At 48.5% G+C, this 27,557-nt stretch overlaps 1 protein-coding gene across 1 annotated transcript in view; it reads right to left on the bottom strand.

The window, feature by feature from the left end:
* LOC122380501 (coiled-coil domain-containing protein 113-like) overlaps positions 1-27,557 on the bottom strand; it is a gene marked incomplete at its 3' end in the record, with an annotated part of 90,466 nt that overhangs the window by 4,098 nt on the left and 58,811 nt on the right. The window contains exon 4 of the mRNA XM_043363693.1: positions 19,328-19,448. Coding sequence (XP_043219628.1) covers positions 19,328-19,448 — 121 coding nt within the window. The remainder of the gene's footprint in view (positions 1-19,327; positions 19,449-27,557) is intronic.

The raw sequence follows: 27,557 nt of genomic DNA, 5'->3' as shown, positions 1-27,557 counted from the left end.
TTTATGACAGTAGTTGATTTTCATGATACCGACAAAATACCAAATGCTTTTGGTATATAATACCGAATACCGAATCGGTATTGGTTCGGTATCGGTATACCGAAATTTTGGTAACCGATTGACACCACTACTCACTTTACATTAGAGAGGATTCGTAACACCAACAAAATACCAACTGCATTCGCCATGAAATACCAAATACCAAGCTGGTATAAGTTTGGTATTGTTATACCAAAAAGTTGGTATCCGATTGACATCTCTAGTCTGAACCCTCGCCCGTATGGGGGGTGTCGAATGGACCCCCTTGGTTTTACGCGAATAACTCGCGTAAAACGGCCGATTGCGACGAAACTTTCCGTACCCTCGAGTTAATTTATTTTTACACCTACCCTCAAAATTTCATGACCCTGACCCAAATGACCTTTGACCTGTGACCTATTTCTCGAGACCATGTTTCGCCGGAATCGCGATCCGGCGTATGTCGGCTGGCATTAGCCGGGCGTTTGCAGATTTTTGTGGTTGTAAGTGTTTAAACATGTAATATGATGCCGGTCCCCTGTATTAGGGTGGATCTCAAGGTCACCTGAAGGTCAGGCCACGTCATTGACCTTTGATGACCTCGGTTCACTTTTTCGAGTTGTAGCATGTTTCTAGGCTAGTTTTTGGAGCTGAATTCAAATTTAGCAAACATTTGAACATTTACGAAGTAGTTTTGGTATCTTCGTAACATGCTACGAAGCTGTCAGAGGCTGTTCACACGTGCTACGAATACCCGTCACGACCCCTACTGGTTGACCTGACCTGACCTGACCCGACCTGGCCTAAATGCATAAAGTCATCACCTGCAATCAAAACTTATATGATATTCGTGATCAGCACCCCGAAAAAAAACATAGCAGCCACACTTAACGACGACGTTCTAACAAGTCCCGATTTTCAAGACTTTTGGGTCATTGACCTGACCTGGAAGGTCAATCGATGACCTAGGACCTTAACCCTCGCCGGCACAGGCCATTTTTAGTCCTTCGACGGCACAAGGCGTTGGTACGACACCCCCTCCCTCGCGTTTGGCCCCTGATCGAGCTACAGCTTCGCAGAAAAAAAAAACGAGCGTGTTGTCCGTCACGAAAAGAAGCCAATGATACCCAATTTTAAGGTCCTAGGTCATCGGGTGACCTTCCAGGTCAGGTCAATGACCCAAAAATCGGGAATATCGGGACCTGTTAGAAAGTCGTAAAGTGTGGCTGCTAAGGGTTTTCCGGGGTGCTGATCACGAATATCGTGTTTGTTTTGATCAGAGATGATGTTTGTAAGCATTTAGACCAGGTCGGGTCAGGTCAGGTCAGGTCAACCGGTAGGCAGGGGCGTCGTTTTGTATAGGCCTGGTAGGGCCCGAGCCCTACCAATGTTTATTTGGGCCCTAATAGGCCGGTAAGGGCCCTCAGAGGCCACCAATAGGCTCTCAGAGCCGAGGCCACCAATGCGCCCTCAGAGCCAAGGCCACCAATGGGCCCTCAGAGGCCAGCAAGAGATTCTCAGAGACCGTGAGGGGCAGGCTGGTAAGAGGCCCTTGGCGGCCTCTTAGGGCCTTAACTGGTGACAAGGGCTCTAAGAAGCCGGCGTGGGGCACTTACGAATATCTTAATACGCCACTTAGGGGCCCATGAGATGCTCTGACGAGCCCTGTGGGGTCCCTTTGAGACGAAATATGGCCAGCGTGGACCCTCAGCGGCCGATTGGCGCCGCAGGGACCCGAAGGGCCCCCTGGACCCGATGGGAGGGGCACGCGCCCCCTGTGCCCCCCCCCCCCCCACTTGGCTACGCCACTGGAATCTATCATGCTATGTTTAAGATCTCTGCAAGATGTATCCCCCGTTTGCTGACACTGCGGAGAAAAGGCAAGCTCGAAAGGAGGCTTAGCGGGGTGTTTGGCCCCTTATCGAATATCTACACCTTTTTAGGCGCAATTTCAAAAATTTAAAGACCAAATTCAAAAAGTTTACATTCAAAATGCACGTGAACGTTTTGAATTTGGTCTTTAACTTTTTGAAATTGCGCCTAAAATGCTGTAGAAGATATCATTGACTTGTCACCGTAAAGGAATTGTGGGCGTCACACGTTGACACTAAGGGACATCGTGCCGAGTTGCGCAAGTGGAAGCACAGTGCACACCGAGTAACGGCCACCAAATGAGTGGTACGAGTTGAAGTTAGTCGGCAAAGTGATAGTGGTTACATTTTGGTATGCCGACGGGGCTCTGCTTGTCAACTTTCTAAAACAGGGGCGCACAATTGATGATGTGCGTCCATTCGATAGACATCGAGGAGAGGCTATAGGGAAGCTGACATAAAGTGTGCAACTGATCCACGGCCACGCACCTGCGTACTTGCGCGGGGTGACGATAAGTTAAGTGATGAAATGTGGCTTCGAGTTGTTGTCGCATCCACTTTTTTTCCGAACCCTGCACCCTCTGGTTGCCACCTCTTCCCCAACATAAGGAAATTAGCAGTGGCAGCTTCGCTGACTGCAGGGAGACTAAAGCAGCTGTCTTGGACGTGGGATGGGTCCAAAACCCAATGATTATGGAGACTTTGAGGGCTCTCCCGAAGGCCGAAGCGCTGCGCGAAATGTGTTTGTCTTAGCGGTGGTTATTTGAATAAATGAACTTTTTTGTCTAATAAGTCGATGATGTATCTCTCTGCTTCTTCATGGTCGGGCATGTAACTTTCTGAATGCCGGCTTGTACCGTCATCCTTTTATTTTGGCAAGCAGGTCTTTCTAACTATCGTGGTGTTTCGAGACCTCGTTAGTTGTCGAACCCTGCGATTGGCGTGGGCCTTCAAAGCCGTTCCTGGCCCCGTAGCCGTCTTTTTCATTCGGCTTGGGCCATCAAAACCGTTCCTGGCCCCTTTCAGCACAGCCGTGCTTTTAAGTCGGCGTGGGCCTCTTTCAGAATGGCGTGCATTCCTCCGACACTATTATAACTGCCTATTTAACTGCACGTTTTGTGCATGGAGCTCGTTGAGGACCTAGACTTCCAAAATGTTTTTTTTTCCACAGTTTTATTTACATAATTCGCATAAAAACACCGGCATGAAACATTGTTGTGGTCACCATCGGCGACCCGCCTGGCCAGGCCGGGACGGTGCCGTCCACGGCCCTGGGGAGAGCTGGGGGATGCTTCCCCAGCCGGGGAGATCTGATGGCTACCTCCCCGGCGCTCCAGGCGGGCCGCCAGCCCCCGCCCGCACCGCCCGGCAAGCAACCCCGGGCGGTGCCCCCTAACCGCCGACCGGGCGAGCGAAACGTCGACCCGTCTAGGTCGGCGCTCCGCACGCCCGGCCGGCCGACCGGCCCCTCACAGTAGGGGCCAGTCCCGGGTTGGCCCGGATGGGTCATAGGGGCGGGGGCTTGTTTCGCGCACATCGTTTTCCACTGATACAGACACATCATTGAGCGCTTCTTCACGATCGCCCAGACAGCACTCCAATGGTTTTTGCCGTAGCACACCAGAGTGTGCTAAACTGTTCGGCTTTATCGTTTAGTCTATGTACACCTACCTGCACATTAAAAAACGTCTGCAAATGAATCAAAAACAACCGCACCGTTACATCACTTCCTTTTTACTTTGTTTCCATATAAAAGATTTGGCCAGTAATAGCAATAGGTTTAAACCATAATGTTTGTTTGAATCAACACCAAACAATATCTTACGAGGAGATAGCTCCATATTGTTATATGACCGGTTTCCTCTTTTAAACGCTCTCCATACTTCATCCCAAAAAGCCTCAACTTTTGGGCAGTGTACAAATAAATGTGATGCTGTTTCTACAGCTCGTTTACAAAACACGCACTGGTCATTTTCGACCATTCCGAACATCTTTAACATTTTTCTCGTTGGCAATATTCTGTGCAAGATGCGAAATTGCAGCCATCTTAGATCAATATTCTTTGTACTTTCGGTTAGATATTTCGTTATCTGTCTCCAGTCCGGAGCCAAACCAAGTTCTGCAACCCATTTACGTTCGCATGAACACGTTTCATTTAGTTTAGGTTTTACTAAAATTATATAAGCCCATTTCGTAGTACTTTCTACGTTGAATAACCTTTCCAATGTTATGTGAGCATCTGACGCAGGTTCAGAGCATCGTTGCACCGATCGCCATTCCGATGGTATCTTGCTGACCAGTGAGTTACACGTCATTATGTCCAAACCACTCCATTTCTGTTTTAGTTCTAGTGCAGTGAACCACTTCTTTGACGGAAAGTTATACAAATGTTTTACATGTGTGATCTGCAATGCCTTCATTACTCGCAATTGATAGTTCGTAAATGATGATTCAATGTTTAAGTTCCGATTTAAAAACAAAACCTGTGTCATAATCTCGTCTGTTTCACCACTGCTCTGTAGTATCTGGGCCCATGCTGACAGTGCCTGGTCCCAGAACATCGGGAGATGTCTCCGTCGGATTTGCAGGACGCCAATGTTACATTGAAAGATATTTAACCTGTCGCTGACCTGAAGGTACTCATTTACAAATAATTTCCAGCTCGATTCCTTCGGGTCCAACCAACGTTTGATCCATGCTACTTTAAGTGCGTTTGCGAACGATTCAACGTCTGGCGCCCCAATGCCACCTTCTAAGAACTGTCTCTTTGCTATTCCACGTTTTATTTTATCCTTCTTTCCCCATATGAATTTAAATAACAACGATTCCAACTTTCTTATGTAGGCCTTATCAGGATTCTCAATTACAGCGAAAACGTGGACGAATTTAGAGAGCAAGAGTGATTTCACTAGAATTACTCTGCCAAGTGGCGTTAGACTCCTTTGTACCCATGGGGACATGGCCTTCTCTATTTCTTCAAGCTTACAACTATAATTTATATCTCTTGTACTTTGACTATCGGGAAGTATTTTGACACCGAGCAGTTCTAAAGGCTCTCCTATTTTTAACCATTTCAGATTTAACTCCTGACAAATCGGGGCACCCCGATGCCTTGTAACACCCATCCATGAACAGATCGTCTTTCCCATATTAAGCTGTAGACCTGAGACCACTCTGAATTCATTCAACACATTTACTGCATGCCTTAAGGAGCTTTCCGATCCATCTAAGATCAGAGTTAGATCGTCTGCATATGCCGACAATTTTATTTCTCTTCCGGAAGTTGTTATCCCTTTAATCCGCTCAGCTGCACGGATTTTTCTCAAAAGCGGTTCGATGCACAACAACCATATCAAGCAGCTCAAAGGGCATCCTTGTCTTATACCGCGCTCTATTTGAAAATTCGATGATAGAAAGTTGCTCACGTTTACTCTACTGTTACTATACGAAGTGGTTGGATAAAGCATAGCTATCCATCTTTGAAAAGTTTCTCCAAATCCATACGCTCGAATTACTTCATTCAAATAGTCCCAGCTTATAGAATCATAGGCCTTCAAAAAATCACATTGCATTAGCAACGCTTTAATTTTCTTTCTTTTTGCATATTCCATTAAATCCATAATCAGTCTTATGTTTTCTCCGATATAGCGTCCTTTCATGAACCCAGTCTGGTCAGAGTGGATAAAGTCACCTATTACTTTCTTTAAGCGTAGCGCCATAGCTTTTGCAAGAATTTTGTACGGTACTGGCAGTAAGCTTATTGGCCTTAAGTTTTCCACACACCTTTTATCTTTGCCTTTCTTTGGGATTAGCGTTATTATACTTCCGGAAAAAGAGTCTGGTAATGTACCGCGTTCATAAATTTCAGCTATCAGCGCGAGCAGCAACGGACAGAAAATGTCCCAAAAAGTTTTAAAAAATTCAACTGTCCAACCGCAAGGACCAGGCGCTGTATTTAACTTCATAGAGGAGAGCGCAGCCGTCAACTCCGCCTCTGTAAACCGCATGTCACATTCCTCTCTTTGTGCTTCCGTAATTGCATCGATCGACTCTAAAAAAGAAACGGTTTCTCTTTCTGGCGTCGGCACACGTTTATAAAGCTTGCCATAAAAGGCGGTGCATTCGTTCAACATCTGATCTGCGCTGTCAGACAGTTCTCCAGTATCTCTTACATGATGTAAGAACAAAGATGGTATAGAGCGTGACCTCGCTTTACGTTGTTCAAGTGAAAAGAAATAAGCCGAGCTCTTTTCGGCATACGCTGCCCAATTGACTTTGCATCTGAACATGTTCGCTTTTGTTCTAAGCTCTATTATCTCGTTTCTCTCTTCTATAGCTCCTTGCAGTTGCTCATCATTTTCGTTTGCATCACTTTTAACAGAAATTATATTTTCTAGCCTTTTCAGCCGTTCCTCTCTAAGTCGTTTCTTCCGTGACGCGTACTGAATTACCTTACCACGTGTCATGCAAAGCACTGTATCAAAAAGAAGCGTACGGGATATTTCATTTGTATCGTTCTCTCTTAAGGCTTCTCGAATGAAAACGCTTGTCTCGTCGACAAAAGCTTCGTCTGTCAGTAACGAATTATTAAATTTCCAATACCCTGGACCTCTGGTTTGACTCATGGGGCAAACTGTCAGCTGCACAGCCCGATGATCGGCTAGGAAAGGTGGCAATATGCTGCATTTAACATGCGCTTCTGGCAAACATAAATTTTCTGATATAAAAAGTAATCTAATCGAGATCTAGAAGACCCCCTTGAAAATGTAAATTGCGCGGCAGTAGGATGCAGTTTGCGCCATATATCAACAAGACTAAACTCATCTAAAGTCTCTCTCAGAGCTCTACTTCTTAGCCGACAGTAGTCTCGGACCGTTCTCTGATTTTGCCCATCTCGGTCCAGATTCGGATCTAACGTTACATTGAAATCTCCTGCAATAACTATATTAACCACCTGCATTTCAGTCAACCAATTGTTCGCGAGCATGATTGATTCGATCTCGTCTGTGTTTGGACAATAAATATTTCCGATCAAAATCGATTTGCCTTCAAATATCCCTTTAATGAATAGGGCTCTGCCCTGATCATCTCTTCGAATTTCTTTTATCTCAAGATCAAGACCTCGCCGCATGAGTATGCAAACACCCCTACTGTTACTAGTACCGTTAGAGAAGTAACTATCTCCACCCCATTCATGCGACAGAATGTGCTGCATCGAATCAGAACAGTGCGTCTCCTGTAATAAAGCCACATCGCAACGCTGAGCCTTCAGCCAAGTGAATACTTTACGCCTTTTGGGCACCATTGCATCGTTACTGGCCAAACCGTTAACGTTAAATGTTATAACGTTTAGCATCTTAGTTTTTTCTTTCTTTTTTAGTTTTTTGTTACCACCGCTCCTCTCCTACCTATACATAAACTTTTTCTCTTGGTATAAACACTCATACCCACGCCATACATGCCACCATACATTTGCACTTTTCTAATGTTCACTCGTATACACAATCTTAACACTACATCATAGCTAACGCGCGCACATATGCACACGCAACACACGTTTACTGCGCTGAGTACCTTATATCTAAAGCGCGGCCCATCGTGGCATACAGTTGTTTGGTCAGTGACACTACATGCCATATCGCCACTGGTTCCCTCCTTAGTCGGTATGTACACCTGCATAACTGCGACTTTTGCACGTTTATCTCTACTCGCTCCCCCTCTAGTCTACTTTACTGTGTCCCCCTCGCACGAATTTGCGAATATCGCCACCGAAGCGGTGACGTGCCCCAGACGCCGACGCCATCACATCGCGGCTACCTCCCACCCGACCCGCCGAAGTCCCCCCGCCAGCGGCCGCTCGACCTCTACCTTTGCCCGGTGCAGAAGTTGCGCTGTCACCGGTACCGCAGCCGCCGTCACTCTCGGAAACACCAGGCTGAGGACCGGTCCCCGCCGCGGCGTCGGAGCCAGCTCCCGTGGCGGTGGAGCCGATCGCCGCCGGATCCGGGCCGGTCTCCGCGGCGGCGGAAACCGCCGGGAGAGTCGCCGCGGCCGGGAGACCACGGTCCAACGGAGCAGAAACGACTTGCGTCCAGGTCCGCTCTTCTCCGATTTCTCTGCCGCCACCGTCTGCGTACATGTGCTGCCGCTGCTCTGTGTTGACATCCTGCGGGCTGCGGCTCAGCGTTCGCCGCCGTGCCGCTGATCGCGGGGCTGAGTCTCCGAGACGCGCCACTGCCGCTCCCCCTGGGTCAGCCGAGTCTCCACCTTCCACCGCAGGTGTCGCCTCAGCCGCTCCCAGTGAGACCCGCGGAGACTGACGTGGTGAATGTGATGCTTCGATCCTCTGGTTGGCAGACTGTTCGGCCAGGTGCCTCCACAGCCGCTCCAGCGCCGCCTCCGACCGCACCGGACGCGGCCGGTCGTGCTGGCTGGTGACTACGAACACGGTGCCCTCCCTGGTGAACACCGTGCTAATCAGGCTGTTCCGCTTCAGCTTCATCAGCTCGTTGAACAGCCACTGCCTGAATGGGGTGAGGCGCTCCCTGATGTAGAGGCCCGTGCCTCTCAGTCTCGTCTTGTTGCGCACTAGGAAGAATCTGTCCGAACCAGCTGCCACTGTGGTGAAGTGCACCCGGATCTGACGTTCATCGCGCTGCACCTCTCCGATCTGACTCATGTCCAGGTCATAGTTCATGAGGCTCTGGATCAAGTCTTGGAGTTGGCGGGCTGTGTCCTCGCCTCTGCTGGAGCGTGGTACTCGGGCGGTCGCCGGTCCGCTGAACACCAGCCAGCCGTGCATCTCCCTCTGCTGCAGCTGATCCAGCTGCTCCTCCATCACCGCCAGGCGCTCGGCTTGGTGGCGGTAGTTTTTATCTGCCTGCTGGGCTCGCTGCTCCACCTCTCCAAGTCTTTTCGCCAGAGTTTCGTTCGTGGTGAGCGCGAAGCTGAGAGAGGTTTCTAGGGCAGTCATCCGCTCATCGTTGTGGCGCCGTATCTCCTCCGCTAATGACTTGCTGTTGCGAGCGTTCTCCGAGCGGATGAACTCTTTCAGGTCCGTGATGACATCCACATCACCGTCTCCGTCCTGCCCCGCCTGGCTGCTGCCATCATCGTCCACATCGGCGGTGCGGGGTTTTTTTCCACCGTCCTTGTGGAGTGGGCTGACGGTTTTCCGCTTGTTTCTTCCCATGGTGGCGCGGTGAAGAAACTCAGCTTCTCGGACTGGCCGGAAGGTGTCACTACCGTCACCCCGGCTCTGCTGACGTGACCGGGCGACTTGATGGCGAGGTCCAGCTTGAGTGGGTGTTCGCTAGATGTCACCACCGTCGCCCCTGTCTGTCGTGACCTCCGGGCTGCCAGACGTGTCAGACGAGACAAAACCGGCGCACCCAGTGAGAATAATCACGGTGATTTTTAATCAATGCCTTTCAAATTCACAACTTGAAAATGATATCCACGCCGGTGTTAGGGCGTTAAGTACCTCTTGAAAATACTTTCGCTCCGGTACTCACGCTACTTCCGCTGGAATAGCTAAAAAACAGACGGAGCTCACACCACCAGCTGACCGTGAATATGGCAGCACTCTGAAATGTTTTTTTTTTAAGATTTTGGTTTGTCTTGTCAATGACCAGGGCGAAAAAATAAGTGGCCGAAATCCGATGAGAAAGGCAGATTTGGGGATGCCCTACCTTTTAAGCCCCGCCACATGTGGCCGGCCGCCGCCTTTGGGCCCTACCAATCATTTTCGGAAAACGACACCCCTGACCTGGTGACCTGACCTTGAATGACCTTGGTCTGAAATTTTCACAACATGTGTAGAATTGATGTATGTATGATAAGGTGTACCAAAGACGGCGGCGCTCCGCGCCGCCGTTTTTGAGATATTCGCGAAAAAACCACAAGGGGGGTGTTCAAACACCACCCCCCCCCCAGCAGGGCGCGGGTTAAGGCACCAAAACTACTTCGTAAATGTTCAAATGGTTGCTAAATTCGAACTCAGCTAAAAAAAAACTAGCCTAGAAACATAAAAAACTCGAAAAAGTGAACCGAGGTCACCAAAGGTCAATAACCTGACCTGACCTTCAGGTGACCTTGACACCCACCCTAATGCATGGGAGCAACATCAAGTCACATGTTTGAACGTTTGAAACCACGAAAAGCTTGCAAACGCGCGGCTAATGCGAGCCGACATACGCCGAATCGCGATTCCGGCCAAACATCGTCTCAGAAAAAAGATCACAGGTCAAAGGTCATTTGGGTAGGGGTCATGAAATTTTCAGGGTGGGTGTAAAATTGATCGATGCGAGGGTATTGAGAGTTTCGTCGCGATCGGCCGCTTTTTACTTGAGTTATTCGCGAAAAACCTTAGGGGGGTTGCATCAACCCCCCTGTGCCGGCGAGGGTTAAAATCGGGTATCATCGGCTTCCTCATGTCACGAGCAACGCGCTCGTGTTTTCCTCGAAGTCTAGCTCGATCAGTGGTCAAACTTGGGGGGTCGTACCAACGCCCCCCCCTTGTGCCGTCGAACTGGACTTAAAATGGCCTGTGCCAGCGAGGATTAAAACGGCTCAATGGAAATTAGCAGATTTAATTATGTTATGGAAATTAAATATTCAACTAGAGGGACAGCATTACGCGCAGCGTAATAAATCAAGTTTCAATAAAATCGGCCCAGTAGCGGCCGAGTTATGGCCAGAATAAATTTAGCATCTCCTCCTGGCCGGCGGTGCTCTGTTCCGGTATTCATTGCCAAAGGTCAGTGACCTTTGAAACTTGAATTGCAAAAATAAATTTGGTGACTCCTCTTGGCCGGCGGTGCCTTGTTCCGGTATTCATTGCCAAAGGTCAGTGACCTTCCGGCTCTGATTTCGCTCAGTTTTGCAAGCGAAGAAACTGAGCCTAAGGCGCGTGCTCTCTGATCGGCGCCGGCCGCGGCCCAAAATCCCGCAAAGATGCGCCCGCCACGGGCACACCGCTGCACGCACCCCCTCGAAAATTTAATACGACAAACAGATGCACGCGTCCGACTTACGTTCAAAATTTCACCCCCGTAGCCCGCACCGTTCCGGAGCAATAGCCCGCCAAGCGTGACTGACGCGTTACATACATACATACATACAGACATTTTGATTTTTATATATGTAAACTAGGTGTCCAGCATTACGCGCAGCGTAATAAACCAAGTTTCATTACAATCGGCCCAGAAGCGGCCGAGTTATGGCCAGAATAAATTTAGCGTCTCCTCCTGGCCGGCGGTGCTCTGTTCCGGTATTCATTGCCAAAGGTCAGTGACCTGCCGGCTCTGATTCCGCTCAGTTAATCAAGCGAAGAAACTGAACCTAAGGCGCGTGCCGTCTGATCGGCGCCGGCCGCGGCCAAAATTCCGCAAAGATGCGCCCACCACGTGCAAACCGGCGAACGCACCCCCACCAAAGTTTAATACGACAAACAGATGCACGCGTCCGACTTAAGTCCAAAATTTCACCCCCGCAGCCCGCACCGTTCTACAGCAATAGCCCGCCAAGCGTGACGGACGCGTTACATACATACGTACAGACATTTTGATTTTTATATATGTAAACTAGAGGGACAGCATTACGCGCAGCGTAAAGAGGGACAGCATTAAGCGCAGCGTAATAAACCAAGTTTCATTGCAATCGGCCCAGTAGCGGCCGAGTTATGGCCAGAATGAATTTGGCGTCTCCTCCTGGCCGGCGGTGCTCTGTTCCGGTATTCATTGCCAAAGGTCAACGACCTCCGACTCTGTTTTCCCTCATTTTCGCAGCGAACAATCTGAGCCTAGGGCGCGTGCCGTCTGCTCGGCGCCGGCCGCGGCCCAAAATCCCGCAAAGATGCGCCCGCCACGTGCAAACCGCCGCACGCACCCCCTCGAAAAGTTGATCGACAAACAGATGCACGCGTCCGACTTGCGCCCAAAAATTCACCCCCGTAGCCCGCACCGTTCCTGAGCAATAGCCCGCCAAGCATGACTGACGCGTTACATACATACATCCATACATACATACGTACAGACATTTTGATTTTTATATATGTAAATAACTAGAGGGACAGCATTACGCGCAGCGTAATAAATCAAGTTTCATCAAAATCGGCCCAGTAGCGGCGGAGTTATTGCCAGAATAAATTTGGCGACTCCTCTTAGCCGGCAGTGCTCTGTTCCGGTATTCATTGCCAAAGGTCAACGACCTTCCGGCTCTGATTTCGCTCAGTTTTGCAAGCGAAGAAACTGAGCCTAAGGCGCGTGCTCTCTGACCGGCGCCAGCCGCGGCCCAAAATGCCGCAGAGATGCGTCCACCACGTGCAAACCGTCGAGCGCACCCCATCCAAATTTCAATATGACAAATGGTTGCACGCGCCCGACTCGGCGCCAAAATTTCACCCCCGCAGCCCTCACCGTCACCTCGCAACAGCCCGCCAAAGGGAACTGACGCGTTACATACATACATACATACATACATACGTACAGACGTTTTGATTTTTATATAGGCAACTAGAGGGACAGCATTACGCGCAGCGTAAAGAGGGACAGCATTACATGCAGCGTAATAATCAAGTTTCAATAAAATCGGCCCAGTAGCGTCCGAGTTATTGCCAGAATAAAGTTGGTGACTCCTCTTGGCCGGTGGTGCCCTGCTCCGGTGTTCATTGCCAAAGGTCAGTGACCTGCCGGCTCTGATTTCACTCAGTTTTGCAAGCGAGGAAACTGAGCCTAAAGCGCTTGCTCTCTGATCAGCGCCGGCCGCGGCCCAAAATGCTGCAAAGATGCGCCCGCCACGTGCAAACCGGCGAGCGCACCCCTACCAAAATTTAATACGACAAATGGTTGCACGCGTCCGACTCGGCGCGAAAGTTTCAACCCCGTAGCTCGCACAGTTCCAAGCGTGACGGACTCGTCACATACATACGGATATTTTGACTTTTATATAAGTAACTAGAGGGACAGCATTACGCACAGCGTAAAGAGGGACAGCATTACGTGCAGCGTAATAAATCAAGTTTCAATAAAATCGGCCCAGTAGCGGCCGAGTTATGGCCAGAATAAATTTGACGTCTCCTCCTGGCCAGCGGTGCTCTGTTCCGGTATTCATTGCCAAAGGTCAGTGACCTTCCGGCTCTGATTTCGCTCAGTTTTGCAAGCGAAGAAACTGAGCCTAAGGCACGTGCTCACTGCTCGGCGCCGGCCGCGGCCAAAATTCCGCAAAGATGCGCCCGTCACGTGCACACCGCTGCACGCATCCCCTCGAAAAGTTGATACAACAAACAGATGCACGCGTCCGACTAACGTCGAAAATTTCACCCCCGTAGCCCGCACAGTTCCACAGCAATAGCCCGCCAAGCGTGACTGACGCGTCACATCACAGATAACAGTAGTACCACAGTGTATATAAATACAGTGGCGGCAAATGCGCTTGGTCACGTGACCAAATCTGCACGTGCAGTTGTGGCGAGGGCACTTCCCGAAACTCTGGTGCCAACGGCCTCGCGGCGCCCATAGAGAATACATGGGACCTTTTCTTTTCAGACCTATCGTGTCTAAACCAAGCCATTTAGTGCAAGGATACGACTGGTTTGAGATTCAGTAGTCTTTTGGCTATAAGTCAGCATAAGAAACGTATTTTTATCGGCAAAATTCGCAAAGTACCAGGTGGTTTTCCGATACCCTGCACGCCTCCTAACCCCCGGCGGCCGACCGGAGGAGTCAGTAGCGCTCTACTCACGACTTTTGGCGATAGCTCAAAACACCTTACAGCTAGAGGGCTGCTATTTGGCACACCTTATCTTTGCTTCCATACGCATCTTTGGAAATCAATTGCATTTCCGTCTCAGGTCAGATCACTGACTTATGACGTCACACGTGAACCTCTGCAATAGTCACAAACAGGGCTGCGGAGTCGGAGTCGGAGTTGGAGTCGGTCGGAGTCGACAGTTCTACCCGGAGTCGGAGTCGGAGTCGGAGTCGCCAAAACCTTTCCGACTCCGACTCCGGAGTCTGAGTTGACGCCTCATGGCTCAACGTCATGCACCGCACCTGTTTGATTGACGATACTGCACTCGAAATTAGATTTTGTAGAAAAAAAAAAACATTTTGCTGTTTTGGACGAAGGTTTTCAGCGAAAGAAGCAAGGACGGTGAATGCCCCAGAACCTGCTTTTTAATTCTGCATGCTATTTACTATGCGTATTTGCAACGCAAAGCCTTAGAACGCACAAGGGATCGTTTCAGGCAAAATAAAAACATCTCCATTATGAACCTCAATATCAGGATATGGATTTTATTAGAATCATCCGGAGTCGGAGTCGGAGTTGGAGTCGGAGTCGGAGTCGATTTTTAAAGCCGGAGTCGGAGTCGGAGTCAGAGTCACCCTAAAATCCATCGACTCCGCAACCCTGGTCCCAAAATACCGAAACTTCGCAATGCCCTCGGTGCCAGAGGAGCTGTCACAGCGAGATGATACAGAACCTAGAGTCCTCTAGAATTCCCAAAACTTGTATATCTCGGATTTCTCCTAGAGGTCACATGAGGTCAGGCCGATCGCGTGACGTCACCATTACAAGTCAATGGGGAAAATATGGAAACTGTAGTTTTGACGCCGAGAATGATCTAAACCTAGCTCAAGCACATGGAATCGCATTTTCATGCACTTCTTGCAATGTTCAATCCTCACTTTTGCATCTTTAACCTAGCGTGACGTCATTTATGACGTCAAAAAGGTCACAAGTTTTTTCGTCAATAGCTCCTGATAAAATTGAACTGGCAAGTCGGAAAAGTCGCCAATGGACTCGGGAAGACCTACCGAATCGAATGATATACGATATAACCTCCTCCGACCAACTTCGTGACCTGAAGTGCCTCTGACCTGACTTTGACACGATGTGAACACCTTATGTTGACCCCACCCAAACAAAAGTGTAGGTACCATTTGACGCACCTGAGCATGACAAACATGATGGTACTAAAATCGCGACGCTGCGCCGTTTTTTTTTTTTTTTTTGGCAGTTATTGCTCAAAACCCGAAATCGTATTTTGGCCCTCGGGGCACTTGACCTGACCCTCAGAGGCCACCAGTTGACCTGAGGCTTTTAAACCGTGCATCAATCGCTGCGTCCCTGGTCCCGTAACGGCACACATGCTCGTTTTTCCCGCGAGGCTAGCTCAATTCAAATTAGGGCGAGGGAGTCGTACCCGCCCTCTCTCGCGGCGTAGGTATGTAAAAAACTAATAAGTCTGGTGATGGTTGATGCAAGATTCTTACAGATAATGGTTGATGACGGTAGGGTATAAGTTATTAAAGATAAGTGAAACAAAGTTGCAGCCCTCAGTAGCCTTGATTTATGTTATGTGAGTTATAAAACAACTGTAAGCTGCAGGCTCAGCTCTTCAGTTTCTATCTATGCCTGCAAACACAATAAAATCAATGGAAGAGTACCTAATAATAGTTTTATTGTATTTTATTGATGCTTTTCTAGTTTCAATGGTAACTATGTCACAGATGATTCAATGTCATTTGCATGGTATCATTTACCACCACACGTCTAAATATTAAGTATATAAAATAATGCAGTAAAATAAGCTGCGCCACATCTGTCGACAAAATCTGGTGCCAACTCAAGGTCAAACGGAAAATGTGGTCACGTGACCAATGTCCGGCAGCTGAGAAGTACTGGGTTGGAAACAGGATTCCGGTGGTTGCAGTAAGAGGCCGAAAACAGAACCGAATATTTCGTGCCCATATTTCGATATCTCCTCTCACAGGCAACAAAAAAATATTGGTTTATGTGAATGAAACTTATAAAGAAGCAATCGACTAGCCGTGCTCGTGTTTATTGCTGCATTTTTGAATAATGGCAACTTATTTACTAAACGTTGCTGGTTACACTTTCCTCACCGTTGTGAGGGAACGTATGCCACTGATTTGATTATAATGATTTCTCACTCTCATCCACAAAGAGTACTTGTACATACATGGGAGTTTGATCTCTTTATTTACATGCTAATCGATACCAGTCCTGTCACAACGAACCATCCAAACTTCACGATTCAAACCAACGTCACAAAACACCCCTTCAAGTGTCACTTTGCTTCGCCTGCCCTCCCAATTTCATCAGCGACCTTACTTCCCCGCCTTACATCTTCTTGACCCTGCTGAGCTTTGGCCTCTTGTCGCTCCTCGATCGGGTTGCACCAGTGGCTGGGGTGTCTGCTTCCTGACTTTCGATGGACAGCACTGTCTTGAGTGTCTGTCTCACTTATCAGTTACCATGTTTCCACACTTTCCAGCAAATAGATTGAAAACCGTCGCATACATCTCTGGAAGGAGGCTCCTAAGGACGTCGTGGCTGGCTATCATTGCAAACGACTTCCGGTCACTTCGACATCTCGGTTTACGACTATCTTCGTCACTTCTGCGTCACTTCTTGGTTGATCGCAGACCAGCAGCTGGTTCCTGTTAGCTTCCGTCTTCGGCAGTTGCCTCCAAATCTGGCAGATCCTCACGGTGAGGTCGATGTCTTCCTCGTCTTTCTCCAGTCGTGCCTCCAGCGGCGTAGCCCCATGATAGATCAGCAGGCTGGCGGAGGCAGGGCGGAGGCACCGTACTTGTTACGCCTGGTGGCCGAGCGCAGAGCCGAGCGTGCCAAGGCGCCGGAGCTGTGTCCCAGGGAGGCCTTGGCGCTGTCATCCAGGTCCTCCATTTCAGTGGATGTCGCCACCGCGGCCACTAGCTCCTGGATGACAAGAGCACCATCCTGCTGTCACTTCTGCTGTGATGGTGCCATTCGGGCGGAGGCGTCGGCGGGGCTGAAACGTGACCAGTGACCCGGAGTACCGCCTCATTCTCCAGGAACTGTCGGACACTCAACCAGTTGTAGTTGCCACCTGATAGCTGATATTGTCATTCGTGAAGAACGCATCGGTCTGGCCCTTCATAACCTGCTTCTGGTGTGAGTGGCGTGCGGATGCCATGGCTAGTTTCGCTGGCCGCTCGTGCACAGGGGCCAGGGGGCATCGCGTAATCCACGCTGGTCAATACTGACAGGGCTGCGCCGCTCTCGAGCCGACGGCGCTGTCTGTGCATGCCGGTGCGAAATGACCGATCTTCTTCGAAATATTCCTTTCTGAAATGCAGCTCACACACAGCGGAATAGTCCTGATCCCACTAAGCCCGGTCACGGTGACCCATGGCGCCAACCCACTGAGCGCGTAGAGATGTTCGGTGAGAAAAGCGAATAGGTGGCATGTGAGACATCTCCTGTTCTAATCTTTTGTTCCTCTTGGTTCGTTGGGTTGTAGCCAGAACGGCAGGTTTTTACCGCTCATTCCCCTCCTCCATTGTTGATGTACCTATACGTATGTAAGGCTTTGCACCACAATTTCTTTCAAAAGAAAACACCACGCATTGTGCCCTCTAAATGATCAAATTAAAAGTGAAATACTTTAATTTTTTAAGCAAATGAAAGTAACTTCGGTAGCTTCGATTTTAAATGTAAACGACAAAACACAAAAAAGACGATTTCTTGCAATACACAACACACAAATTATCCACCCAGCAGCACGCGAGAATCTCATTTTGGCGCCGCCGCATAAAAGCATTCGGCCTCTTACTGCAACTGCCAATATTCTGTTTCCAATCCAGTACTACTGTTATCTGTGGTCACATACATACATACGGACGTTTTGATTTTTATATATGTAACTAGAGGGACAGCATTACGCGCAGCGTAAAAAGGGGCAGCATTACGCGCAGCGTAATAAATCAATTTTCATTAAAATCGGCCCAGTAGCGGCCGAGTTATGGCCAGAATAAATGTTGCGTCTCCTCTTGGCCGGCGGTGCTCTGTTCCGGTATTCATTGCCAAAGGTCAGTGACCTTCCGGCTCTGATTTCGCTCAGTTTTGCAAGCGAAGAAACTGAGCCTAAGGCACGTGCTCATTGCTCGGCGCCGGCCGCGGCCAAAATTCCGCAAAGATGCGCCCGCCACGTGCACACCGCTGCACGCACCCCCTCGAAAAGTTGATACGACAAACAGATGCACGCGTTTGACTTGCGCCCAAAATTTCACCCCCGTAGCCCGCACCGTTCCGGAGCAATAGCCCGCCAAGCGTGACTGACGCGTTACATACATACGGACATTTTGATTTTTATCACATATATAAAAATCAAAACGTCTGTACGTATGTATGTATGTATGTATGTATGTATGTAACGCGTCAGTCACGCTTGGCGGGCTATTGCTCCGGAACGGTGCGGGCTACGGGGGTGGAATTTTGGGCGCAAGTCAGACGCGTGCATCTGTTTGTCGTATTAAATTTTGGTGGGGGTGCGCTCGGCGGTTTGCACGTGGCGGGCGCATCTTTGCGGGATTTTGGGCCGCGGCCGGCGCCGATCAGAGAGCACGCGCATTAGCCTCAGTTTCTTCGCTTGCAAAACTGAGCGGAAACAGAGCCGGAAGGTCACTGACCTTTGGCAATGAACACCGGAACAGGGCACCGCCGGCCAGGAGGAGACTCAACATTTATTCTGGCAATAACTCGGCCGCTACTGGGCCGATTTTATTGAAACTTGATTTATTACGGTGCACGTAATGCTGTCCCTCTTTACGCTGCGCGTAATGCTGTCCCTCTAGTTTACATATATAAAAATCAAAATGTCCGTATGTATGTATGTATGTATGTATGTATGTGACGCGTCAGTCACGCTTGGCGGGCTATTGCTCTGGAACGGTGCGGGCTACGGGGGTGAAATTTTCGACGTAAGTCGGACGCGTGCATCTGTTTGTTGTATTAAATTTTGGAGGGGGTGCGTGCAGCGGTGTGCACGTGGCGGGCGCATCTTTGCAGCATTTTGGGCCGCGGCCGGCGCCGATCAGAGAGCACGCGCCATAGGCTCAGTTTCTTCGCTTGCAAAACTGAGCGAAATCAGAGCCGGCAGGTCATTGACCTTTGCCAATGAATACCGGAACAGAGCACCGCCGGCCAGGAGGAGACGCCAAATTTATTCTGGCCATAACTCGGCCGCTACTGGGCCGATTTTATTGAAACTTGATTTATTACGCTGCGCGTAATGCTGGACACCTAGTATATGTAAATATGTAATTCAGGCGGTTTAGTAAATGCCGCAACTGCCCCACTATTGTACAGTGGATTTAGTAAGGATCTCCAGACGTAACTACATGGCGTTGAACCTTAGTCCAGTCCATGTCAAATTCACAATTCCTATTCAGTTTGTGATGCGAATTACCGGCCGTCGAGGGGTTAGCCAAACTAGATCCGTTTGACGTCGCTAACACGAATTTGTCTCATGTAGCCAGTGCCATAAAGACTTTTTGGGGAGCAGTATTAGCGTAATGGGTTTTTGGAACGGATCGCTCATGTAGCCCGGGTAACTGTCCGACAAGACGGCCGGGCCGGGCACATACCTTCTCTGACATCACCCGACTGGAGCGAGGGTTGACGGCTCCCTTGATGACGTCCTTTTCAAACATGGCCGTTATGCTCTGGATCTCCTTCAGCCGGATATCTGCTGCCTCCAGAACAGCTCTGCCGACACACAGCGGCTGGTTACGGCCCCCAGTCAATGATATTGGTAGCTTCAGCTCTGGTCAGTCAGAGCGTGAAGGTTTTTATTGTCCCTTCACTAGTGCTAAACCTATGGGAGAAACCGATTTCGAGGGCAAAACTAAAAGTCGATTTTTTAACTTATTAGTCGATATACGTAAAAACCGAATGTACCACACGACAGCCTTATCTTTCTTCTATCGATGCCCGCATCCATTTTGGCGATGGTACATACAAAAAACGCTGAAATATGGCGATAGGGGGAAGATGTCATCCTAAACAATATCATTCAATTACATCTTGATGGTTGCTTTCTCGAATGCTCGGAACGTACCGAGTGGTGATGAACCTGACCTCTGATTCAAGCCGAATTTTGTGATACCAGCAGCTTTTTCAGGTCAGGTCAGGTCACTGACCTTTGACGTCATAAGTGAACCTCTGCTCGTCTCCCAGCCTCAACCCAGCCTAAGGACGTCTCCCAGCCTCAACCCTGGAACTGGAGATCGGGATCGTGATTCGTGGAGGAGAGCTAAGAGGAACTCCCGCCGCGCGTTCCGGACACTCGATGGAGGAGGGAGCCGGCGCAGCCGGGGTGTCTCCCGATGACGTCACGGAGGACAGGAGTCGGCGCTCGTCGTCTTCTCTGCTAGACTGCGCCAGAGAGCCGGTACGGCAGGTGCGCCTGCTGCCGCCGCTGCAGGCCGCCTCCACCGCTGATGCTGCGGCTGTGCCGACGGGGAATGGGGTCAGCGGTGTTACTGGGACACCAGGCAGAGATCACCGACAGCCGCCGGGGGTGATGCAGTCTACTCCTAGAGACTCAGCGTGCTCTAGAGAGGCGGACAAAGACAAGGAGAGCCTGACCCCCGCCGGCGACGTGACTGGTGACCGGTCTGTCGCCACTCTATCATGTGAGTCTGGTGGCGGGGAGTCTCCAATGCAGACTGTGTCTCCGGCCACCTCCGAGGGGGCGATGGGGCTCTCGTCGCGGGGCGGTGGGTTGCAGAGGGAGGAGCGCACTCGGCGCTTTGGCGGGAACGACGGGGACCTGGGAGCGAGTGCGTCTGCTCAGGGGGGAACGAGAGCTAAGGGGCCTGCTCGGGGGCGGGGGAGTGTTAAGGTGTCGGAGCAGTCACCAGGTTCGGGTCCAGTAGAGGACCGTTTGTCTGCCGACGTGGTCCGATCGTAGCAGCCGTCTCGTGGTCCTAGTGGGGGCTCACGGGACATACGGGAGTTTTTCTGTTGAGTTATACCCTACGCAGTCTCATAGGCTCGATGTTATATGTTGTGCGAGTTATTACGCGTCGTTTGTTAGTAAGGTGTCTAAGGTACCATTGTAAGGTGTTTGTACTTGTATTGACTGGTGATCAGCAAGTGTTCTTTATGTTATTTGTGCTTGCAGGTATGTGGCATCCACGGAACGTAGCGATGCTTTGGATCCTTCCGACGAGCGACGTAGTGAACGAGCTGTATTTGATTTTTTCGTCTATGTTAATGCTTTGTTTTTCATCAGTTTCCTTTTTTATTTTGTCAAATACGCAATCAAGTCACACAAAAAGGATAGAGAATGAGTATGTGTCTAACAGTGCTTAGCGTTAACGTTAGAGGGATACGTCAGTTCAAAAAGAGACGAGACGTGTTTCAGTACATTAAGGGACTTAGCTGCGCACTGTATTGTCTTGTGGACACGCACATTACCCCAGAAATGAAGGATAGGATTCGCTCGGAGTGGGGCACTGATGTATTCATGAGTTGTGACTTGTGGATCCGGTAATTCAAGAGGCATAGTGGTATTGCCCAGCCCTGGGGCGCCGGTGATAGTTCATAGTTTTGTTTCGATGAAAAGATACCAAGTTTTATCGACAGATAGGCAATCCTAGAGCTAGAAGGGTAGTGTTAGATGTAATTGAACAAGAAAATCTTATAGATGTTTGGCGAGAGCAGCATTTAAATTTATTAAGGTATACTTGGAGAAAACAAAATCCAGCCAAGTATTCTAGACTGGATTTCTTCTTGGTGTCACCAGAACTTTTGTCACATATCACGTCATCGGATATTTCTTATGGGTATAGAACGGATCATAATGCAGTTACAATAACATTTAAGAATCCACAAGTAGATAAGAGAGGCTTATTTTGGAAGTTTAATCTGCTTAAGCTTAAGCAGATTAAACTTCCAGACTTAAGCAGACTTAAGCTGCTTAAGCTTAAGTCTGCTTAAGGATGAGAAATTTGTCAATCTTGTCAAGACGGAGATATCACACATTAAAAGGCTTTACATTTTACCCCCGTACTCTATGGAAGCAATACAAGGGGATCCAGATATTCAGTTTACAGTAAACGATCAACTCTTTTTTGAAACCTTGCTGTGTCACTTGAAAGGCATTTGTATTCAATATGCAGCCCGTAAAAAGAGGAATACAAATTTAGAAGAAAAACGCATCGTCAACAGGTTACAGAATCTAATGAATGATGCAACAGGCGACTCTAGGGTTATCGAGGAAGAAGAGAGGCTGAGGAACGAACTTTATCTGATTCGGGAGAAGAAGGTAGAAGGGATGCTTCTTCGGGCAAAAGCCAAATGGATTGAGCTCGGTGAGCGTCCAACAAGATATTTTTGTTCTCTCGAAAAGCGCCAATATGCTAGAAAGTACATAGGTAGTTTAGAGGTAAATGGGCATGAAACCCATGACCAAAATGTAATAATGATCCATTTGAAAGATTTCTTTGAGGAAGTATTTAGGTCTAAAGGGAGGCGTAAGAAGCTAGGTGATATCAGGCACCGACTGGGCGATAATTTTCCGAGACTTTCAACGGATGAGAGAATGGAGATAGAAGGAATGCTATCTGTTCAGGAGGCAAGTAGTGCGGTGGCCAAATTGCATAATGATAAGTCTCCTGGGCCTGACGGCTTTACGTCGAACTTTTTCAAGTTCTTTTGGAAAGATTTAGGAATATTCTTAGTCAGATCCCTAAACTATGGTTTCGAAAATGGTCAGTTGTCCATCTCTCAGAAACAAGGCATGATTACTTTAATCCCGAAGAGTGGAAAGCCAAAAGATAGAATAGAAAACTGGAGACCTATCTCTTTGTTAAATACGACTCAAAAAATACTATCAGCAGCGATAGCAAATTGTCTCCGTAAGGTAATGGACAAACTGATATCTGTCAATCAGAAGGGGTTTATGAAAAACAGATATATAGGGGAATGCATCCGAACAGTATACGACATTATGTGGGACGCCAAGCACGCAGGCGTTGATAAAAAGGGACTGATCATATTTGCAGATCTCAAAAGGGCGTTTGATACTCTTAATCACGTCTTTATTATTGAAACGCTGGAACTTTTAATTTTGGTCCGGAGTTGATCCGATGGATCAAGATTATGTTGACTGGAGCAAATTCATGTATAACTCAAAACAAGACTTCGACTGATTTTTTTCCGATAAGCCAAGGTTGTCGGCAGGGTGATTGTATTTCACCGCTGCTTTTCATTCTCTGCGTAGAAGTATTAGGGATTATGATACAGAATGATGCTTCCATTTCAGGATACAGGATAGGTGATGTGGAAAAAAGTTGAACAATATGCAGATGACTGTACTTTTATCTTAGATGGAACGTATAGCAGTTATACTAGTTGTGTGGAAACGGTATCCGAGTTCAGCTTGATTTCCGGTCTGTTCCTAAACATGCACAAAACACAACTTTTGTGGCTAGGGTCTTTTCAGGCTCCTGCGTTTGTAACTGATTCTTCGTTTGATGTTATTGTAGCACGCTACATCTTGACCATCTAACGTAGTATCTTTTCGGCACGGTCGGCCCGGTGACGCGCAGCTGAGCAGAGCGCTGCCGCACGCTTCCCTCCCTTGTCATTATTCCCTTCCTCCTCCCACCCGTCCCCAGGTCCACCCTCCCCAATCATTTCTCACTGTCCGCACAGAATGGGCCGCCATTAAACTCCAATTAAGACAAGCACCTCGAAGACAGTCACATCAGGATGAGTCATTGGTAGTCATTACAAAGCAGCTGAAGCTACAAGCAAACGTCGGCACACTGTGAGACCACGCGCAGGCTTAAGGCACGTAGCACATTGGGTCTCACGTAGCCATGGTAGCACAACAGTGCGTCTCACTGCAACGGAATCTGCTAAACTTAGCAAACAGTTGTCCGGAACAAACGTAGTTCAGGACGTCTCCACTGCGGACAGAAAGCGCTGTTGTCCGAAACAAACGTAGTTCAGGACGTCCCCACCGCGGACAGAAGGCGCTGTTCTACCGACCCTCCCAACCAAGATGACGTCAGTGGGCGGAGCAAGAGTGACGTCACAAGGGGCGTTGCCGGCAGACGAAACGGAAGGAAACAAAAGTTTGAATAAAATGAAATTGAAGAATCAAAATTAAAACTCGAAAAGCACCAACCTTTCGGGGATTGGTTTATGCCAGCAACTACTAAGATGATAAAGCACTCAACACGAAGACGATTCGACGGCCAAAAATTGCAGAAACAGATGAGCAAGGTGACTAAACAGGACAGAGGGCGCCATCTTACGGGCCCACCCACAAGAGGAAGGCAGAGGAAGATGACGGCGCAAGGGCGTGGCAGTCACCCCCTCCCCCCAAGCTATAAAAGGGTGCACCACCCAACCAGAGAGTGAGACAGAGTCGAGCAGCCGAGAGTCACAGTCCACAGCTGGAGCCGGAGACGCCATCTGGGAGCCACCGTCAGTCCGGGGTCACCCGCGAGAAGCCTCTTCAGTTCAAGTGATCAGAGCCGGAGGACAACCGCCGACGCTTGTGACCACACTGAGAAACTCCAGAATGTGAGTGTTGTTGAAAAGTCTGCTCAATCCCAATCCTTGAACCCCCCCCCCCCCCTCTGCCCGGTTGCCGTGCCGTGACGACTGCCAAACATTTTCGGTTGCCATAAAATGCACTCTCAATTGGAATTGGAAAACTTAAATTACTTTGAACTTATTGGTCCAGACACCCTAGTAGCATATTATAGGATCTGAATTGTGAGGTCATGTCAGAGCCGCCAGTAAATACGTTATTGTCAGTTGGAGTTCACGATTAGGCCGGGAGCGAGATGCTAAAATTTGAATAAGCAGCTCATTGTCACGAACGTTGAGATTGATGACATGATGCATGTCAGCATTGAATAATGAATATGTCGTTGTGTTTGGCCAAGCTGGTTCGTTGATTTATTATCGGGGTAGTCAGGTGCGATTAAGATTTGAGGTTGGGAAGTTTGTGAAATTAAGGGTGTAGATTCATGCTGTACTCACTAAAAGTTGCATTGCGAAATCATTGGTAATATTGCTATAGGAATTAATTGCGAAGTCGAAATCAATTATTCAACAGGTAAATACGGCTGAAAGGGAATGTAATGTTTAAGGTGGCTACTGATTCATGCAATCGATCTATGAATATGGCTATGAGTTATGATTTTCGACAGATACGAATGCTTGAGCTTACGGCGGAATTTCTTCTGTTACTTAGGTGCAGAGTTGTGAGCAGTGGTTTGAGGTTGACGGTTTGACACTTTGCGACTTTAGATGGTCACTTTGCGTCATTGAAATTGCGAAATGTCGAGTAACAGGTAGATGTAGAATTGTTTGTGGTTAGAACTAATATGCGACTAATATCGGTACCGATCGTTGTGCTTTTGTAGAATAAATACTAGAAAGGACCATCTTTGTTGGGGAACGATTAAATGGGACAAGGAGAAAAAAAACTTACGTAGAACGGAGCTGATGAGATGTCGAACAGGGAGATATTGTAGCGATATTTTACCAGATTCACACTCACTGACACACCCGGTGAATCTACCCAGCCAGAAGAGACAACACGCACGAGCACTACACCGCGAGTGATGACGCGCCCATCGGGGCGTGGCCTTGACTGACTGTCGACGCGACGCCAGCCGGCGCGGCGGCCAGTATCGTCGTCCCCGACGCGGGCGTTGAGCCGCCAGAGGGCGCGAGGAGCAGCCACAACAGGGGCAGTGGGTTAGCCGTAATTGGGGCGCGTGCGGTAGGTGAAGGTCATCGTATAGAAACATGGTTAGTTGTGGAAGTTGCAACGGGATAAGAACGTAAACAGTTAATGCATAATTTTAAATATGACATGCTATATGATATCTAGGACTGCAGTTCGTTTGATGTGCATTGGTTACTGCTAATAGGATGATTTAAATTAGATTTTCTATGAAAGGCTATCGGGAACCCTATGACAATGTTCTGGCACTCTATAAAGATAATTTGTATAGGTAACTAGTAGCCCATCAGAAGCTATCGAACGAGTTTCAAGGAGTCATTTCCGTTTGAGCATTCAGTAATTTAATATGATACGGTGGATCACAACCAGACGATTGATCGGTGCGTACTAATTGGTTCTAGATCATCTGATTAAATCAAGAGCAGTTCAAGGCCTGCTAGGATTGTATACGAGAACTGATGATTAGGTTCACGCGTGCAGCAGCAATTAGGACTTGAGATTACGATTAGGTTTGGATCAATAATGCGTTTCTGTTATTGGCGTTCTTGCGAGTTAGCGCCAATAATTACTCCACCAATATTGGCACAGGGCATTGTGAGGCACAGACGGCTTGTTTGCCCGTCTCCTATGGCGTAACGTTTACCAGCATGACCGTATGAGACACAGATGCACTTCTCTAACCACACGTCCAGACCGGAATAATAAGAGGGACACACCGTCACGTACGCAGGGCATATGCACGTTTTCCGCCAGTGGTACCGGCTACTGTTAGATTTCCCGCTTAGGTAATACTGGGTAACGAGGCAGTGAGAGGTTTCTATGGCAGGGGAAGGAGTAGACTGGTACAGTGCAGTCGGAGAGTAAGTTGGAGATATGCCAAAGGTAAGAAGTCGAAGGTCAGGGGTGAGTCACCCAAAGGGCGGATAAGGCAAGCTGTAGTGTCCCGAATAAGTCCTCATACTTATTTTGTAAGTGTACCTTAATCGGTACTGGACAGCCTCAGGGGAGGTAACGATGTACTCCAGGACACGTAAGGCCTTGAAAGTAAATCCCAGGGTTTAAGGAGAGTTCCTGAGGAGAGTTCCAGGATATGAACGGTGGTCCCTGGGTCGTGAACGGAGGTGTTACACGCGGACCGGAAGAGGGCATAGGTAATCTCTCCCGGATAGAGAGATAAGTCGGATGTAAATCGCGTATGTGTGTACCATAAGTCTATTGGACGTGTAGTGAATCCCATAAAATGGCAGGGTGGATATTTGTGCATAATTATTCTGGACGGCCCTGCGATAAGTATCTTTGTCGCCGGTTAGCGGAGCATGCATATGGATTTCGGAAAGAGACATTTATCTCGCCGGGGAGATCGCTATTAGTCAGGCACCTAACACCATCGGAGGGAATTCGAGGGGCGCTAAATAAATTTGGGTGAATATATGACGAACGAATGTAGAGAGAGGATGAGCGTGAGAATGGTAAAGAATGAATCTTAGGATAAGGCCGATGGGAGTTTAGCGAAGCTCAGTTAGGACAGTCAAACTAATGACCCTCGAGGGCAACTAAACTATAGCAACGCTAATACGAAGTAAGTGGGCAATTTTCGTAATGGGGAGGCCAGTGATATAGGAATGGGTGACTGGACGAATGATCACATTCAATTAATCAATGTAATTACCACCCATAAGTTTGGCAGTGGTCATCGGGACTTCGAATGCCCTGTCCTTCACCTGCCCAACTGTGCCGCAAACCCAGCTGATCGGGTCCCTCTATCCCTAATCCGAGCAGTGAAGAAGCATCTCGTGCGTTATGGTCTATACAATGAACAGAATCATCACGCCTCTAAATTAAAAAGCATCTTCCATCAGATGTATTTGTACGCAAGGTGGATCTATATCTACATCATCTCTCCCAGGTGGATCTGGATCTACACCTCTCCCAGGTGGACGTCATCTGAAGATCCCTATCTGGAACCATACCTCTCTTTTTTTATCCCTTCTTTTTTCTTTCTCTAAATACCTTGCTACATTATTAAAGAAAAATTTAAGTACTTGGGCATTATTTTTACAAGCAACATGCTAGATATGAGCTCAATAAATTTTGAA

Source organism: Amphibalanus amphitrite, unplaced genomic scaffold (genome assembly GCF_019059575.1).
Source record: "Amphibalanus amphitrite isolate SeventyFive unplaced genomic scaffold, NRLGWU_Aamphi_draft 000099F_arrow, whole genome shotgun sequence".
Taxonomy (NCBI): domain Eukaryota; kingdom Metazoa; phylum Arthropoda; class Thecostraca; order Balanomorpha; family Balanidae; genus Amphibalanus; species Amphibalanus amphitrite.
Note: the sequence above shows the minus strand (reverse complement) of the source record. Positions and strands in the feature narration are given on the sequence as shown.